The 15,607-nt window shown below is 54.9% G+C and overlaps 1 protein-coding gene across 4 annotated transcripts; it reads right to left on the bottom strand.

The window, feature by feature from the left end:
- Positions 1-27: 27 nt before the first annotated feature.
- On the bottom strand, positions 28-14,976 carry VARS1 (valyl-tRNA synthetase 1). 4 transcript variants are annotated; one of them, XM_033417917.2, is made up of 30 exons: positions 14,675-14,966; positions 14,060-14,481; positions 12,700-12,834; positions 12,466-12,604; positions 12,111-12,235; positions 11,941-12,028; positions 11,637-11,737; positions 11,374-11,501; positions 7,119-7,283; positions 6,790-6,871; positions 6,179-6,298; positions 5,991-6,099; positions 5,804-5,898; positions 5,476-5,566; positions 5,098-5,222; positions 4,910-5,013; positions 4,666-4,824; positions 4,462-4,552; positions 4,239-4,344; positions 4,091-4,161; positions 3,876-4,001; positions 3,470-3,574; positions 3,319-3,387; positions 3,160-3,238; positions 2,908-3,035; positions 2,370-2,525; positions 2,030-2,236; positions 1,834-1,945; positions 1,413-1,738; positions 28-172 (listed from the first exon to the last, which is right to left on the bottom strand). In XM_033417917.2, the coding sequence occupies exons 2-30, from the start codon at positions 14,444-14,446 to the stop codon at positions 104-106; spliced, it is 3,798 nt and encodes a 1,265-aa protein (XP_033273808.1). In that variant the 5' UTR covers positions 14,447-14,481; positions 14,675-14,966; the 3' UTR covers positions 28-103. The 4 variants fall into 4 exon arrangements, with proteins under 4 accessions (XP_033273808.1, XP_033273810.1, XP_049572381.1 ...); XM_033417919.2 differs by having other exon boundaries at positions 11,941-12,025; positions 14,675-14,965; XM_049716424.1 differs by lacking the exon at positions 14,675-14,966 and having other exon boundaries at positions 11,941-12,025; positions 12,466-12,627; positions 12,700-14,199.
- Between the last annotated feature and the right edge of the window lie 631 nt (positions 14,977-15,607).

Raw genomic sequence — 15,607 nt, 5'->3', positions numbered from 1 at the left:
GCCCCACCACACACAGCCAAGAGATGGTTTTGTGGCAAAATATTTTATTGCTGCCATCCCCAAGGTGGAACACTGGGAGTTACTAGGGTTGGAGTTGGGTGTATCACAGCATCTTCTGAAATAGGGAGATGGCCTCATCGACCTTCCTGAGCTCTGCTTCTGTCTGCTGGAGCTGAGGGTGGAAAAGGGGGTGAGTGGTGAGACCCAGGGCCAAGAGAAGAGAACCCCAAAGGCCCACAGGAGCAGAGAGGTCAGGGACTTCCCTGGTGGCTCAGTGGTTAAGAATCCACCTGCCAATGCAAGGGACACGGGTTCGACCCCTGGTCCGGGAAGATCCCACATGGCGCGGAGCGACTAAGCCCGTGCGCCACAACTACTGAGCGTGCGTTCTAGAGCCCGTGAGCCACAACTACTGAGCCCACGTGCCAAAACTACTGAAGCCCGCATGCCTAGAGCCCGAGCTCTGCAACAAGAGAAGCCACCGCGACGAGAAGGCCACGCGCCGCAACCAAGAATATGTCCCGCTCGCGGCAACTAGAGAAAAGCCCGTGCGCAGCAGCGAAGACCCAACGCAGCCGAAAATAAATAAATAAATTTATATATGAAAAAAAAGAGCAGAGGGGTCAGAGTTGGAAAGATGGGTGAGGACCACGGGCAGGGAGTAGTCTGGGGGAACTGTGTGCTTGGCTAGCCTGCTTCCCCCTAATTCCCCACCTCCCTGTTCTCTTCCACCATCACTGGTCTGCTGGGTCCTGTCTTTTCCCAGAGTGGTCCATTCCCAAAGACAAAGGGGCTTCAGAGCTCATGTGTGCCACCCAGTGGCTCAGCCCCAGCCAATGACTGGGGAAGCAGAGCACAGTGGTTAGGAACAGAGGCTCTGGAAGATGGTGTTGGTAATACTGCCCTGTCATGAGAGGGCTACCGGGACAATCACGTGAGACAACCTGCTCAGCCGCCCAGGCTCTGTAACTCCTCGCCTCCACTCATGTCTCTTTTTGTCCCTGTGGTTGCCTCCACTCACGTTTCTCTTTCTGTCCCTGTGGTTTACCCCATGGCTCCTCTCTGCAGGGGTCCCAGGTGATCTGCTAAGCTTCCTGACTGTATTGGGTCAATCCCAATCCCAGCCCCCCGGCATGTGGATACCAAGTTCTGGGAAGCGGGTGGTGCACGAGGGGTCTGACTGGGAGGAAGGATGGATGGATGGTCTGCTTCCATCTTCAACTTGCTGTGTGACCCTGGACTGTGCCCCTGCCCTGGCTGTTCTTCATGTGTGACAGCGGGGATTACATGGTCCCACCTGCTCCTCCATGGATTGCCTGGGGCCCAGCAGAGCAGGCGCAGGAGGGCGTTTGATGGTGGGGGGAGTGATGGGGTGGGAAATGGGGAAGGAAACACCCACCCACACCACACACCTTGGCTTCATCTGCCTCCTGGACTTTGAGGGGCACCTTGACAGTGTAGCCCGAGGCAGCGCGGCGTTCCCGTAGACGCTGGGCCTGCCGCTGCGCCTCACTGCGCTTGGCCTGCAGTTTGCCCAGCTCCCGGGCCGGGTCTACCAGGCCCTGCAGCTGCAGGTGGACAGAGCAGCGGTCAGAAGCCAGGGCCACAGCGCAGCCCTGGGGTGCAGAAGCCCCCAGCGCCAGGACAGCCACTATACCCGCGCTGGCCAGCGTCTGCACATAGCCCGACACTGCTGATGCCAGGGCGCCTGTGGCCTCATCAGCCACTTCCAGGAAACCTGTGTGGGAGGGAGAAAGGAGACGAGACAGCCACACTGGACACGGGTCCCAGAGTGGGCTGAGGGGACGGGGGACGCGGGGGCCTGAGGCTCACAGTCGGGCCGGATCCGGGTGAGGTTGTAGTCGGCACGCAGGGAGCGCACGGCTCGAGTGATGCTCAGGGCCAGCTCGAAGGCGCCTTCCGCCTCAGGGTCCTTCCAGGAGCACTGTGGGGTGGAGGAGCGGGTGAGGGAAGCTGGGGGCTGGCTCTGCACAGCTACCTGGAGCCAGCGCCAGGCCACACCCCATACCTCCGAGGGCTCTGGGTAGGAGGTAACGCAGAGGCTAGGGGGAGCTTGTGGCGTCCGCCGGGGCAGCCTCTGGAACAGCTCCTCGGTCACAAAGGGCATGAAGGGCGAGAGCAGCCGCAGGCCGACGTCCAGGCAGGTGTAGAGGGTCTGGCGGGCGTGCTCGGCCGCCACCTGGTCCACCCCACTCAGCACAGGCTTCAGGCACTCCTGGGGAGGGGAAGGCACAGGGCTCAGGGCTGGGGAGGCCTAGCTTCCAGCCCTCGCTGAACTGCTGAGGACGGGGAGGGGGACAGGCTGGTTCAGGTCTCATGCCAACCCCGGCCCCTCGGCCCCTCCTCACCAGGTACACATCACAGAGCTCGTAGAGCCAGAAGCTGTACTGGGCGGTGGTGGCAGCTGGGAAGTCGTAGGCCTGGAAACCCTGGTTGCTGAGCCTCACAGCTTCGGTCAGCCGGCTGCGGATCCAGCGGTCCACCAGGCTCCCGCGGCCTCCAGGCTTGGGGGGAAGCACCATATCAGGCGGGGGGCCACCACATGCCCAGGCGGAGGGGAGCCAGAACCCCATGGGAACGGGAACCATGGGGAAATCTGCATTCCAGGAGCCTGATGGGTCCAAAGCAACCACCATGTGCCCAGTGCCTGGGGGAAAAGGGGTAGGCCCCCCGCCACCTTGTGGGAGGACCACAGTGCCTGAGGCTCTCCTGATGACAATCTGTCCCTATATCCTTCTGTCCCCTCAGCTAGACAGAGGCTCCTTGGGGGCAGGAGCCGGGCTTCCTGACTCTGTGGCTACAACCCAGAAACAGCACGGGCCGTGCTTGATGGCAAGGATGCAACCTGTGTGGGTGCTGCCCACCTCGCGCCTACCAGGCCCTCACCTCAGAGGTGGGTGAGGGCACAAAATCCTTCCCAAGGCCACGGAGGGCAAACTTGGTGGCGTTCCAGAGCTTGTTGCAGAAATGGCGGTATCCCAATATCCGGTTCACATCCAGGTTGATGTCACGGCCTGGGTGGAGGTGAAGTGTGAGTCCACACCGTTCTCCCTCCCAGCTCACGCCCAGGGCAGAGGAGAGAGCTGTGCCTCAGGGAAGGAGGAACGATGCAGCTGAGACAGGTTTGGGGAGCCGTACCCTGGGACGTGTAGGCGCACAGTCCAAACCGGAGAGCATCGGTGCCACACTCAGGGATCCCCGCCGGGAAATCTGCCTTCTGCGGGGAAGGAGTGAGCGTCCTGAGCCAGCCTCACCTGCCTTCTGCCCAAACTCCAGCCCCGGGCCCACCCTCTGTACCTGCCCTTCTTTAGCCTTTTCCACCTCGCTGGGATCCAGGTTGCTGTTCAGTAACTGGTCGTGGAGGCCCTGAGGGTGAGGTGGGAGTAGTCAGAGGCCCGCGGCCACCACCCCACAGCCCTTCCCGGCCTAAGCCCGCGTCCAGCCCCACCTGCAGAGAGACTCCGTGGATAACGTCCAGGGGGTCAATGACGTTGCCTAGAGACTTGCTCATCTTCCGGCCGTGGGCATCCCGCACGATGGCGTGGAGGTAGACCTGTGAGGCAGGGAAGGGAAGGCCTGTGGGGATGTCTCCCCACCTAGACCCCAATGCCTGTCCCCCTACCCCTACCTCTGGTTTGCCCTCCTCTGAACCTCAGGCCCCTCGGTGTCCCTGCCAGCCCCTTCAGTGCCTTCGTGTGAATTAGAAGTGCTCCCTCCTCTAGGAAACTGGGGTGCAGAATCACCTAGTAGAGCCCAGGTGGCTTTGAGACCCCACAAGCCTCCTTGGCCAGGCCCACCCACAGCTGCCCGGGTGAGGGAGGGGACAGTGGGAGGGGTCTCAGCAGTCTCCACACCTCTCTGAAGGGCAGCCTGCCAGTGAGCTTCAGGCCAAGCATGACCATCCTGGCCACCCAGAAGAAGAGGATATCGTGGCCCGTCTCCAGCAGCGTCCCCGGGTAGAACACACTCAGATCTTCCGACTGGGGGCAGAGCAGGGCGTGAGTGACGGGGAGCCAGGCACCCACCCCCACGACTCCCGCCCCACCCTGCGCTGGCCCCGGGAACGTACCTGGTTGGGCCAGCCCAGGATGGAGAAGGGGAAGAGGCCAGAGGAGAACCAGGTGTCCAGTACGTCTTCATCTGAGGGGGGCCAGAGGTCAGACGGGGTGGAGGAGAGGATCAGCCCCCACTGCCCCCACCCCAAGGCCCCGCCTTGCCTTGCTGGAGACTGATCTTGTCCGGGGACACTCCGAACTCCTCGGCTGCCTTCTCCAGAGCCTCGGCCTTGGTGCGCCCGCTCACCCAGTACCGCCCATCAGGGTCCTGCCACAGGTGGAGTGAGTATCCAATGGGGCACCTCTGCCTGTCCCCCCACCAAGATCCAATGAACCCAGAGCCCCCTCGAGATGTGCCAGTACCCAGCCCTGGCCCGGTTCTCACCTCCCCTGGGGGTACAGCTGGGTCACTGACAGTGACGAAATAGGCTGGAATGCGATGGCCCCACCACAGCTGCCGGGAGATGCACCAGTCCCTGCAAGTGGCAGGGGGAGAAGAGGGAATGAAGGAAGGGCAGGAGGTGCCCGGCCTCTGCCCCACTCGGCCCCTTGCCCAGTCGCCATCCCCACATCGAGGGGCCTGACGCACCTGATGTTGTCCATCCAGGCATGCCATGTGCGTTGATGGGCCTCGGGCAGGATGCGGAGGTCGCCCCGTGTCACAGCAGCGCTGGCGGCCTGGGCCATCTCCCCACAGCGCACGTACCACTGCGGCCGCAGAAGAGGCTCCACCACATCCTTGGAGCGGCTGCAGGTACGTGTGGGTGGGGAAGCTGGGTGGTGAGCACCCCGAGAAACCCGTCCCCGCCCCCTTCCCTGGCCTCCACCCTCACTTGCAAAGTGGCACCACCATGGGGTTGTCCTCAGTGCCACGGAACAGTCCCCGCTCCTTCAGCGCCGCCAACACTGCCTTTCTGGCCTCAAACCTGGGCAGGCCCTGGATGTGAGACAGGTTCTGTCACGGCCGTGCCAGGTACCCCGCCGTCTCCTGAGCCAGCCACCACGCCCCAGGCAGTCTCACCAGGAAAGGTGGGGGCACGTTGACAAGGGCCCCTTGGGCGTCCATGATGCTGATGGCCTCCAGCCCATGCCGCTGCCCAACCTCATAGTCATTCTGGTCGTGTGCAGGGGTGATCTTCACCGCGCCTGGGGTGTGCGCCGGGGTGCCAGGGTCACAAGGGACTCAGAAGAGTCTCTGCCCACACGCACCCCCCCTTTTGCCGACGGATGTGGCTCTCAGACCACCCCTGTCCCCCATCCCCCTCACACAGTCCCCTGAGAAGCAGCCCAACTCCTGCCTGCTCAGGTGAAGCTTATTTTTTTCTTTGAAAGGGGAGACGGACAGCAGGAGTGTGCCTCGTGGCTCCTTCCCCTCCCCACAGGACAGCCCCGTGCTCACCTGTGCCGAACTCCATGTCCACAAAATCATCGAAGATGACGGGGAGGCTCCGAGACACGAACGGGTGGGTCACGCTCTTCCCCTTCAGGTGCTGGGGACAGAGGGAGATGCCGAAAACGCACGAAGGGCTGCGTCCGCCTCCCTCCTATGCAGGGTCCTGGCTTTCTAACACCCAAATTCCATCTACACGTCCAGAAAACAGCCAGCAGATGAGTTTCTGATCCAATTTCTCTCATCAGCTGGGGGCTCAGTACCCATCCCCCCACGTAGCGTGGGGGCCCCTTCAGCCAGCATTCATCCCCCGACTGCGGGCAGCACACCGCCACACCTGGTATCTGGGGTCTTTGGGGTGCACGGCTACGGCCACGTCTCCCAGCATCGTCTCAATCCGAGTTGTTGCCACCAGCACCTCCTCGTCGCTGTCTGGGGGGACAGAAGGCCTTCTGGGCTCAGCGCTGGGCCCTTCCCACCCCCCAGCCAACCCAGCCCAGGACCCTGGTGCCCCTGGCTCCTACCTGAGCCTTGGACCTTGTAAGCAAAGGAGACGAGGACCCCAAACTCCACCTTCTCCTTGTAGCCAGGCACAGAGAGCAGTGTGCGGCCTGTCAACTCCTTCTTATCCACCTGTGAGGCGGAGATTAAGAAGAGTGGCCCAGGGGCTGAGGGTGGAGATGGGGAGAGCCGGGGGAGGGAAGGGGCACACCTCGATGTCCGAGATGGCAGAGTTGAGGGTGCAGGACCAGTTGACAAGGCGGGTACTACGGTAGATGACTCCTTCCTCATGGAGCTGGACAAAGGCCTCCGTCACGGCTGCTGACAGTTTCTAGGGGGGAATAGAGATGGGCCAGAGATGGGCCTTGGTGTCAAGGCAGCAGGGGCCAGTGAGACCCAGCTGGCCCAGAGCCCCACTGCCCGGCACACAGACCCCTTTAGGGGCTAGAGGAGAGAAATACTTTTCTTGAGGGGGAGAGGGCACTATGGGAACACAGATTGGCAACAGCCTGGTGATACTGTAGATGGCAAAGAAACCACTCAGCTAGGGACAGGTGCTAATGCAGAAAATCCTGGGGGTTCAGGCTCCAGGGGAGGGTGAGGCCCCACCATGTGCCACTGGAAGGAATTTGAGCTCCTAAGGTAGGTGACAGGTAACACAAAGGGCCATGACACGGGGTAGAAAGTGGCATTTGCAGCTGAGCCCTAGTGGCTTCCTATGAGTGGGCCACCTCTTGGGGGAGGGCCCTGGGCATATGCTCTCTTCCGTGGGGAGCTTCCTACTCCTACCCCAGCCCCGAGACCCCCCCCATTCCTACTCACAGGATCCATGGTGAAACAGGCTCGATTCCAGTCCAAGGAGCTGCCAAGCTTCTTCAGCTGGTGGTAAATCCGGTCACCTTTCCTGGAAGTGGACAGAAAGGCCGGGATCAGCATTCAGGCCTGGGCTGGAGGGAAACACCAGGCAGCTAATGGGGCAGAATATGCGGATCGCTCATCCCTCTGAAACGGACGTTGTCCCTGGGGCCAAATGACCCTCAGCCTCTGTGGGAGGGTCTGACCCTGCAGCCAGGGTTGCAGGTGACAGAGATCTTATCTGGACAGGGGACAGGGAGGCAGGGCTGTGATGTCTGCAGGGACGCTGCACTCACTCCTCCTTCCACTTCCAGACCTCCCGCAGAAAGGCCTCTCGGCCCAGCTGGTGCCGACTCAGCCCCTGCTCGCGCCAGAGTTTCTTCTCCACCACCACCTGGGTGGCAATGCCCGCGTGGTCACAGCCAGGATTCCACAGGGTGGTCTCCCCGCGCATGCGGTGCCTGTGGGAGGAGCACGGAGGAGCAGAGGTGAGCAGGCAGTAGAGCTGCCCCGAAGGAAGAAGGGACTCCAGGCAGGCAGTCGGTGAACTTGAGAAAGAGAGGGGCGATGGGGCAGGACTCTCCCAACTCTAAAATCACTGTCAGACAGAGATGTGTGAGGACAGCCAAGGCAATTTGGCAAAAGAAGGACAAAGAGGAGGCTCTCGCCCAGCTAGATATCAACACATGTGAGAAAGTTACGATTATTAGAAGAAGTTTTCACAGGAACTAGGAACAAAGTTATAGATTAAGGAAACAAAACAGTGACTGGAAACAGATTCAAGCATATTTAGTATTTGTTAAAGGTGGCATTTCATATCAGTGGAGAAAGGACAAACTATTCAATAAATTTGTTTGGGACACTAGCTAATTGGTTGGAAAAATCACCCTACTTCCCCAAAGCCACAAAAATAAACTTATTTACTTTAAAATAAATCTAAATTTAGTTTAATTCTAATTTAGTTAAAAAGAAAAACCGTCAACTTTAAAAAACAAAACTATAAGAAAAGCATTAGAAAATGGTATCGTTTCCAAAAATTAAAAAAAAGAAAAAATAATAGGTGATCGATCATGTTTGTAACTTGGAGGCAGGAGAGATTTTCTTTAACAAGACAGTAAACATTAAGTCAAAGAACATTGGTAAACTGACTAGGTTAAAACATAAAACCTCAGAACAATAAAATCTCTGAGTTGAAATTCAAGGACTAGACTTGGAGAAAATGACTGAAAGCTAGTAATATTTCAGGGAATTAATCTGGGGATGAATTAGAGAAAGAGAGATGGTAGTATCGTGAGTCTTCACCTACCATATCCTGGTACAAGTAAATGCAGTTTACTCGTAATCAAGCTCTGTGCTGATGTGGCCCATGAAGCATTAAACTGTAATGAACTTTTTTTTTTTTTTGCGGTACGCGGGCCTCTCACTGTGGTGGCTGGCCTCTCCCGTTGCGGAGCACAGGCTCAGGACACGCGGGCTCAGCGGTCACGGCTCACAGGCCCAGCCGCTCCACGGCATGTGGGATCTTCCCGGACCGGGGCACGAACCCGTGTCCCCTGCATCGGCAGGTGGACTCTCAACCACTGCGCCACCAGGGAAGCCCCTGTAATGAACTTTTTGGTGACCTTTGAGAAGTACATTTTAAAGTAGGAGAGAGGACCAAATTAATGTCAGCTATTATTATTGTTATTAAAAAATGATACATGTTGGGCTTCCCTGGTGGCGCAGTGGTTGAGAGTCCGCCTGCCGATGCAGGGGACATGGGTTCGTGCCCCGGTCCGGGAAGATCCCACATGCCACGGAGCGGCTGCACCCGTGAGCCATGGCCGCTGAGCCTGCGCATCTGGAGCCTGTTGCTCTGCAACGGGAGAGGCCACAACAGTGAGAGGCCCGTGTACCGCAAAAAACAAAAACAAAAAATGATACATGTTAATGGGACTTCCCTGGTGGTGCAGTGGTTAAGAATCTGTCTGCCAATGCAGCAGACAGACACGGGTTCGAGCTGGTCTAGGAAGATCCCACATGCCGTGGAGCAACTAAGCCCGTGCGCCGCAACTGCTGAGCCCGCGTGCCACAACTACTGAAGCCAACGTGCCTAGAGCCCATGCTCCACCATAAGAGAAGCCACTGCAATGAGGAGCCTGCGCAGCACAACAAAGAGTAGCCCCCAACTGCTGCAACTAGAGAAAGCCCATGTGCAGCAATGAAGACCCTACACAGCCAAAAATTAACTAATTAATTTTTTAAAATGATAATGTTTAAAAAAAGAGTGGGGGAGAGAAAATTACTGTAGAAATACAGTAACGCTGTGTTCATACGTTATTTTCAATGACTCATCAAACTGCATTATATCCATTACTTTATCAGTCTGTTTACCCCCACTGGGTTTAGATCTCCTTGGGGACAGGACTGTAGCAACTCCATTCTCTTACAGATCACAGGCATTCTTATATGCTGTAATGGATACGAACATTTTCTGACCTTTTCAAGATGTTGTTAAACAATACTATTAAAGAAATCAAGCATGAGAGAGGAAGATAAAAATATTATTTCACTAAAAGTGTCTCTTGGGGAGCATATAAATTTGGCCAAAAAAAAAAAAATCAATAAAATGTCATGGATATTTGTAGAAAAACACCTTATTCTCTGGTAGAAGAAAAAGGAAAATACATAGGTAGATAGTCACTTTTACTTCATTTTTATGTCTTACTGGTGGAGATACCTATGGCTGTTATTTCACCTTATCTGTGATTCTAAAACACTGACGTGAATCTATTCCAGTTAAGTAATGGGAGTTTCTAATATTTGATTTAAACCATGCTCATTGGAAAAAAATGTTGTTAGCTTAAATGTTCCGTAAGAAGTGTTAAACCTTTCCTCACGTAAATAATCTGGCTGTTATATGTATTTAACACAACTCTGTTTTTCCAACTCTTCATTCCTTGCAAAATGCTAAGTCTGACGTATCCCAGTGCCCTGAGCAGAGCTGGCACATGGTTATGTCCTGTAAATATTTTTGACCAATTAATTGAGTTAAGTAGGACACTAGAAAAACTTCTCAAAATTTAAAATATAATAAATAAACCCTAGTTTCAATAGATAAAATGCTGTTTTAAAATATTTTTTAAAAGAAATTCGTCACCTGAAATATTAGCCTTTGTGGTTGTTAACTAGTCAAAATATTAACAGTGGGGGAAAAAAGTCAACTGCTAGAACAGGAGAAAATGTTTATAACATATATAACAACAACAAAAAAAATCAACAGCCAAAATGTATGCATACACTCTATGAAGAATCTTCTAATGAAACAATTAAAAAAGTAAACAAACAAACAAAGAACAACAGAAAGATGGGCAAACAACAGGTTCAGACAATACATATAAAGAGAAACCTGACTGGCCAGGATACATGAAGAGACACAGCCTCACTAGTAATCAGCAGTAACAGAAATAACCATTTTTCCCCCATCAGATTGGCAAAACAAAGACAGATAATGTCCAGGGTTGGCAGGGGCACACCTCACATGCAACTCATGGAGTATAAACTGGTAAAGCCGTTTTGGAGGGCAACTTGCCAGCTTCTATTTGTACTCAATAAAGGCAGGCCCCTTGGACACAGAGATTTCACTTCTTGGTATCTACGCCAGAGATATGCTTCCACAGGAGCTTGAGAAAGCATGTATAGGAAATGTGCATTCCAGCAGTTTTCAACAGAGAAAAATTAGGAACATCCATTAATAAAAAGTGACACCAGGGCTCCCCTGGTGGTGCAGTGGTTGAGAGTCTGCCTGCCGATGCAGGGGACACGGGTTCGTGCCCCGGTCTGGGAAGATCCCACATGCCGCGGCGTGGCTGGGCCCGTGAGCCATGGCCGCTGAGCCTGCGCGCGTCTGGGGCCTGTGCTCCGCAACGGGAGAGGGCACAGCAGTGAGAGGCCCGCGTACCAAAAAAAAAAAAAAAAAAAGTGACACCATTATGTAAAGCCACACTAAGGAGCAACGAGAAGAATCAAGTCAGTCCACATATAAGGATGAGGAAAATCTCTAGACAAACTGTTAAGGGTAAGAAAAAGGTATAAAATAACAAGTTTGGTGTGAGCCCTTTATGTTACAGAAAAGAAAAACCCATTTACCAAAAGGAAAACTACACATTTCTATGGGTACATGTACATGTAAGCAAATAGGAAAGATCTGGAAAGATACACATCCAAGTGATGACAATGATGTGTGCTAATTCTTAGGAGGAAGTAAATCTGGAGAAGGGTGGTCAAAGAAACTTGAAGTTTTAAATTTCTTACAAGAATATATTCACATATTTCTTGCTAAATTCAAAATAATGTTATTTTTAGTGGCAAGAGAAGAGAGTCTGCAAGTGGAAGTGCTGGTTACTTGACCAGGAGAGGATGCTAAGTCATCAGATGGGAGTGACCCAGAGAGAAGTGTAGCACCACCAGGGGACAGAGCTGAGGGCCCCAGTCGGCAAAGAGAAGGGAACCACAGGAGTGTGGAGCCAGAGAAGGCAGAGGGAACCAGTTGGAGGGAGGACGGGAGCTCACCATCGGGTCAGGGAGTCCTGGATGGCGTTGGTGAGCGCGTGGCCCAGGTGCAGAGAGCCTGTCACGTTGGGGGGTGGAATGCACATCATGAAGATGCCCCGAGGATTTGGTGCTGACACACTGGAACGCTGACGGGGAGGAAGGATGGGTACTTACTAAGGCCTCATGTCACCTCTTCTGGTCCGCTCCCAGGCAATGTATCCTTCAGCCCTGTCCTTTCCCGCCCCCATCCCCTCCAGGCCTGGGCAGCAGTGCCCACTCACCCCATACTCGGGCCTGAAGAAGCCCTGCTGCTCCCACCAAGGGTACCAGGCAGCCTCCACATACTGAGGGCTGTAGGAGTCAGGCATGGTGCCACTGACATCTGAGGGGGAGGAAGGGAAGGGTCAGAGCCAAGGCTGGGAGCAGCTGGGAAGGGGACGAAGGGCCAGCAGAGAAGGACCTGGGACTCTGCAAATCCTCACTAAGCAAAGTAGTGGGAGCAAGGACAGAGCAAAAGGGGTAAAAAGAGAAGAGACAAGGAGGGTAGACGTGAAGAGAGGAGGTCTCTCTTCCCCCTCCTAGTACCTTTCTTTTCTCCAGGTGGGGTTGGAAGGTCATAGGTAATGACCCCAGGATCCCGTTTCTCCCTCTTCTCTGGTTTTGGCTTCTTCTGCTTGGGAGGGAAAGGATATAGGCCCAGATACCAGCCGCTCACCATGGAACCAACCCTCCATCCAGCTCCACCAGCCTCTCACCTCCCCAGGGGGTGGCTGCTGCTGTTGGACCTTCTGCTTCTGTTGGAATTTCTCTAGCTTCTCCCGTTTCTTTGCCTCTTTCTTGAGTTGAGCAGCTGTCTTTGGGGGTGCAGGGACCTCAGAGCCTGGAAAGAGGCACAGAAATGCAGACCTGCTGGGGACCCTCTGTGAAGAGTGCTATTACGTCTCAGATGGCCTATTTCAGCTGCTCAAAGGCTCCCCCGTGCTGACCTCCCACCTACCCCCGCCCAGCTCCTGTCCCAGTGATTCTGCTATTCCTAAGAGACAAAAGAAAGTGAGCTGCATGAAAGGCCCCAGAGGAACCCCTTCGCTCCCATCCTCCATGCTTCCTCACCTGGCTGTTGGGAGAGAGGCCTGGCCCCTGAATACACAGCCACCTCTCCCAGCACGGCCCGGAATTCTGGCTGCTGGACACATGTGATAAACCAGCGAGTCACATTACCCCAAATCCGGCGGGCAGAGGGGTCCAGGACCTGGGGTGGGGAGAAGAAATGAACTATCCTTAGTCACCCTATAGTGAGGTCTAAGGGAACCTGCCCTCATTCTTCCCCAAGCCCCAATGACTCACATAACGGAAAGGCAGCAGCAAAGCTGTGACAGCCGCCAGGTCAGCCAGAGTGGGAGCCTCTCCAGCCAAGTAGGTGTGCAGCCGAAGCCACTCTTCCAAGGGGCTCAGGGCCCTGCCCAGGGCCGCAAGTGCAGCCTAACAGGAAGGAAAAGGGGTATGAGATAAGGCTCGGCCCACCTCAATCCCCACCCCCATTCAATCCATTTGGCCTTCCATTCCCACAAATCACGTTCCTTCTTCACTGAAATGATCATAATAAAAATACTTCCCATTCATTCAATAAATTCCTACTGAACACTTTTTTTTTTTTTTTTGGCCATACCACGCAGCATGCGGGATCTTAGTTCCCCAAAGAGGGCTCGAACCCGCGCCCCAGGCAGTGGAAGCGTGGAGTCTTAACCACTGGACTGCCTACTAAACACTTATATGTCAGATACAATATACTAAGCACAGGAAGTTAAAGGTTACATGAAGCAACACAGTAACTGCTTCAACAAATATTTTTTAAGTACTTACTGCATGCCAGGCCTTCTCTAATGAATGAGGAGACAATATGAACAGATGGAGCCTCTGACCTGTTGAAATTTACATTCTAGGGGCGGAGACAATAAATGTGCAAATATATAATGTATTACCCTATTTTCCTCCTAAGTGCTATGAAGAAAAATAAATGAAGCTGAGGGGGACAGAGAATTCCAATGAGGGGGGCCGCTATTTACATAGGGTAGTCAGGATATGAGGGAACAAACCAGGATCTAAGTCATATATTCATTTCATTCATTCATTCATTCAAAAAATACTAGATATCCACCATGTCCTCAATACTCTGCAAGGAGGTGGTGTTATAAGGGCAGTAAAGCACAGCTCCACTCAAGAAGAATTTAATTATAATCTGGTGTGATTCTCTCTCCTTTCTCCTACTTCCCTTCTTCCTCATTTCATTTCTCCTCCATCTTCTCCCAGCAACTGTCATCTCTCCAGGCCTGACTGCCTCTCCTCATCTCTCCTTCACCCAATCTTTTCTACAATTCACAGTAACCTCTAACTAACCTCATCAGTTTCAGATTCATCAAACGCTTACTCTGAGACTTTAAAACACCTGGCACTAGATTATGGCACTAGACTCTGCACACATCTTTTCAACTTCTCAACATGTTCTCAATTTTTGTTTTCACAGACATAAAAAGACCAAGGCTCAAAGAGTTTAAGAAAGCTACCCAAGATTACCATAGCAGGTGGCAATCTGGAATACGATCAATTTTTTTCTACGTCTGACATGCTGAGTTCCTGGCTCACCATCCATTCCAAGTCTTGCTTCCTTCTTCTAAATTTCCCCCTTCCCCTCTGCGCTTCTTCTCACCTGGGGGTCCTGGCCAGAGCTTCGGAGTCCCAAGGCTGGCAGCGTTGCCCCACAGGCAGCTGGTATCAGCTCCGTGTCTGCGTAACTGACCCACTGTTGGACGAGGACGGCTGCCCGACTACCCCCAGGGCCCCCCAGGCCTGCTGGCCACAGCAGCTGGGCCACAGCAGTGGCCCCCCACACCCAGAGCCCACCGGGCCCCTGTTCCAGGGCGGGCAGGCGGGGTGGCGGAAAGGGACTCCTGCTGGTCGGGGGCGGCTGGAGACAGATGCGGGGGTGGGCTCCTCCCCATCCCGGACCCTCCCCATGCTCCCCGTAGCGAGCAGCTATAAGGGCTCGGAGGCTGGGGAAGGCATCGGGGTGAGGAGAGACGTAGAGAACGGACATGGTTATGCAGGAGGTCCGAACGAGGTGGAAAAACCCTAAGGAGAAAGAGACAGGGTAAGACCGAGGGACCCAGGAATCTGACTGGACTTCAAGAGCCGAGGACCCAGCTCTCGGAGTGGCAATGACAGTGGGGAACTTCCCGTGACCGCGGGCCCTCGGGGAGTGTGGGAAGCTCGTAGGAGCCCCTCAGCGGCCAGCAGGACGCGGGTTCGGGATGTATGTACGTACTGGAGAGAGGTGGTCACACTGAGCCTGGCATCCACCTCATAGCCGGGCGCCGGCCGAAGCTGGACTGGTCTGGCGGCTGGAGCCGGGGAGTCCAGCGGGCGTCGACGGCGGGCAGTCGTCCGGGCGACCGTAGCTCCCTGCGACAGCAGCCCGGGCCGTCGGCGCCCACGTGTGTCTGCAAGCGTTTCCGGGCCCGCGGGTCCTGGCGGGGGCAGCCGTGCCCCGCCTGAGTGTGCGGGCGCTGCCCTGGTCCGACCCTGGCCCGGGGACCGCGCCGCCCGCCGCAGACCGCGCTCCGGAGGAACAGCGAGGGGCGCGGGCACGGGGTGGCGACGCGCCCGGGAACCGCGCTCCCGTCAGGCACCGCCGCGGGCACCCCGCGCGGGTCCTCGGCCGGGCGGGAGGGCGGTGCCGAGCGGGCAGCTGGGGAAGCGGCGGGGAGGGTGCTCCCTGACGCGGACGCGGGTCTATTTGGCGAAGGTCCCTGGTGTCCAGGTCCTCCCTGGTCCTCATTTCCTATGTGGGAAGAGGGAGTCACGCTGGATGGCCTCTAAGGTCCCTTCATGCTGAGAACTCATATCTGTAGCGGCAACTCTTGTTCGCTAAACGAGTGAAAGTTAATTTCCAGTCACAACTCTCCACAGTATTTTGTCACTTGTATTTATTTATCTGCAATAGATATTGGGAAAGAGTGTACTGCTTTGGCTGGGCTGAGGAAGAAATCCAGCAGCATTAAACGCATTTTGGTGTCTCATTAGCTTTCATGGTAGTAGGACAGCAAGCACTCATAGGTACAGGATAAGCAAAAGGCTGCGATAGGTAGGCCATTTAAGTAGGGGAATGTTCAGGAAACACGTGTAGTCTAATTGAGGTAATGATATGGTTTATACCAAGGAGAGCAGCAGCAGATAATGCCGGGATGGGGTGGATTCT

The sequence above is a fragment of the Orcinus orca genome, chromosome 10, assembly GCF_937001465.1.
Source record: "Orcinus orca chromosome 10, mOrcOrc1.1, whole genome shotgun sequence".
In the NCBI taxonomy this organism is placed as follows: Eukaryota; Metazoa; Chordata; class Mammalia; order Artiodactyla; family Delphinidae; genus Orcinus; species Orcinus orca.
This window is presented reverse-complemented; position numbering and strand designations above follow the sequence as displayed.

Excerpts from the sequence above, each read along its gene's own strand:
- VARS1 (XM_033417917.2), bottom strand. The coding sequence starts at position 14,446 with ATGTCCGTTCTCTACGTCTCTCCTCACCCCGATGCCTTCCCCAGCCTC. Across the intron at positions 6,100-6,178 it reads CTGCCATCTCGGACATCGAG|GTGGATAAGAAGGAGTTGAC; the intron begins GTGTGCCCCTTC and ends TCCGCCTCACAG. Across the intron at positions 5,014-5,097 it reads ACGTGCCCCCACCTTTCCTG|GGCCTGCCCAGGTTTGAGGC; the intron begins GTGAGACTGCCT and ends TCTCACATCCAG.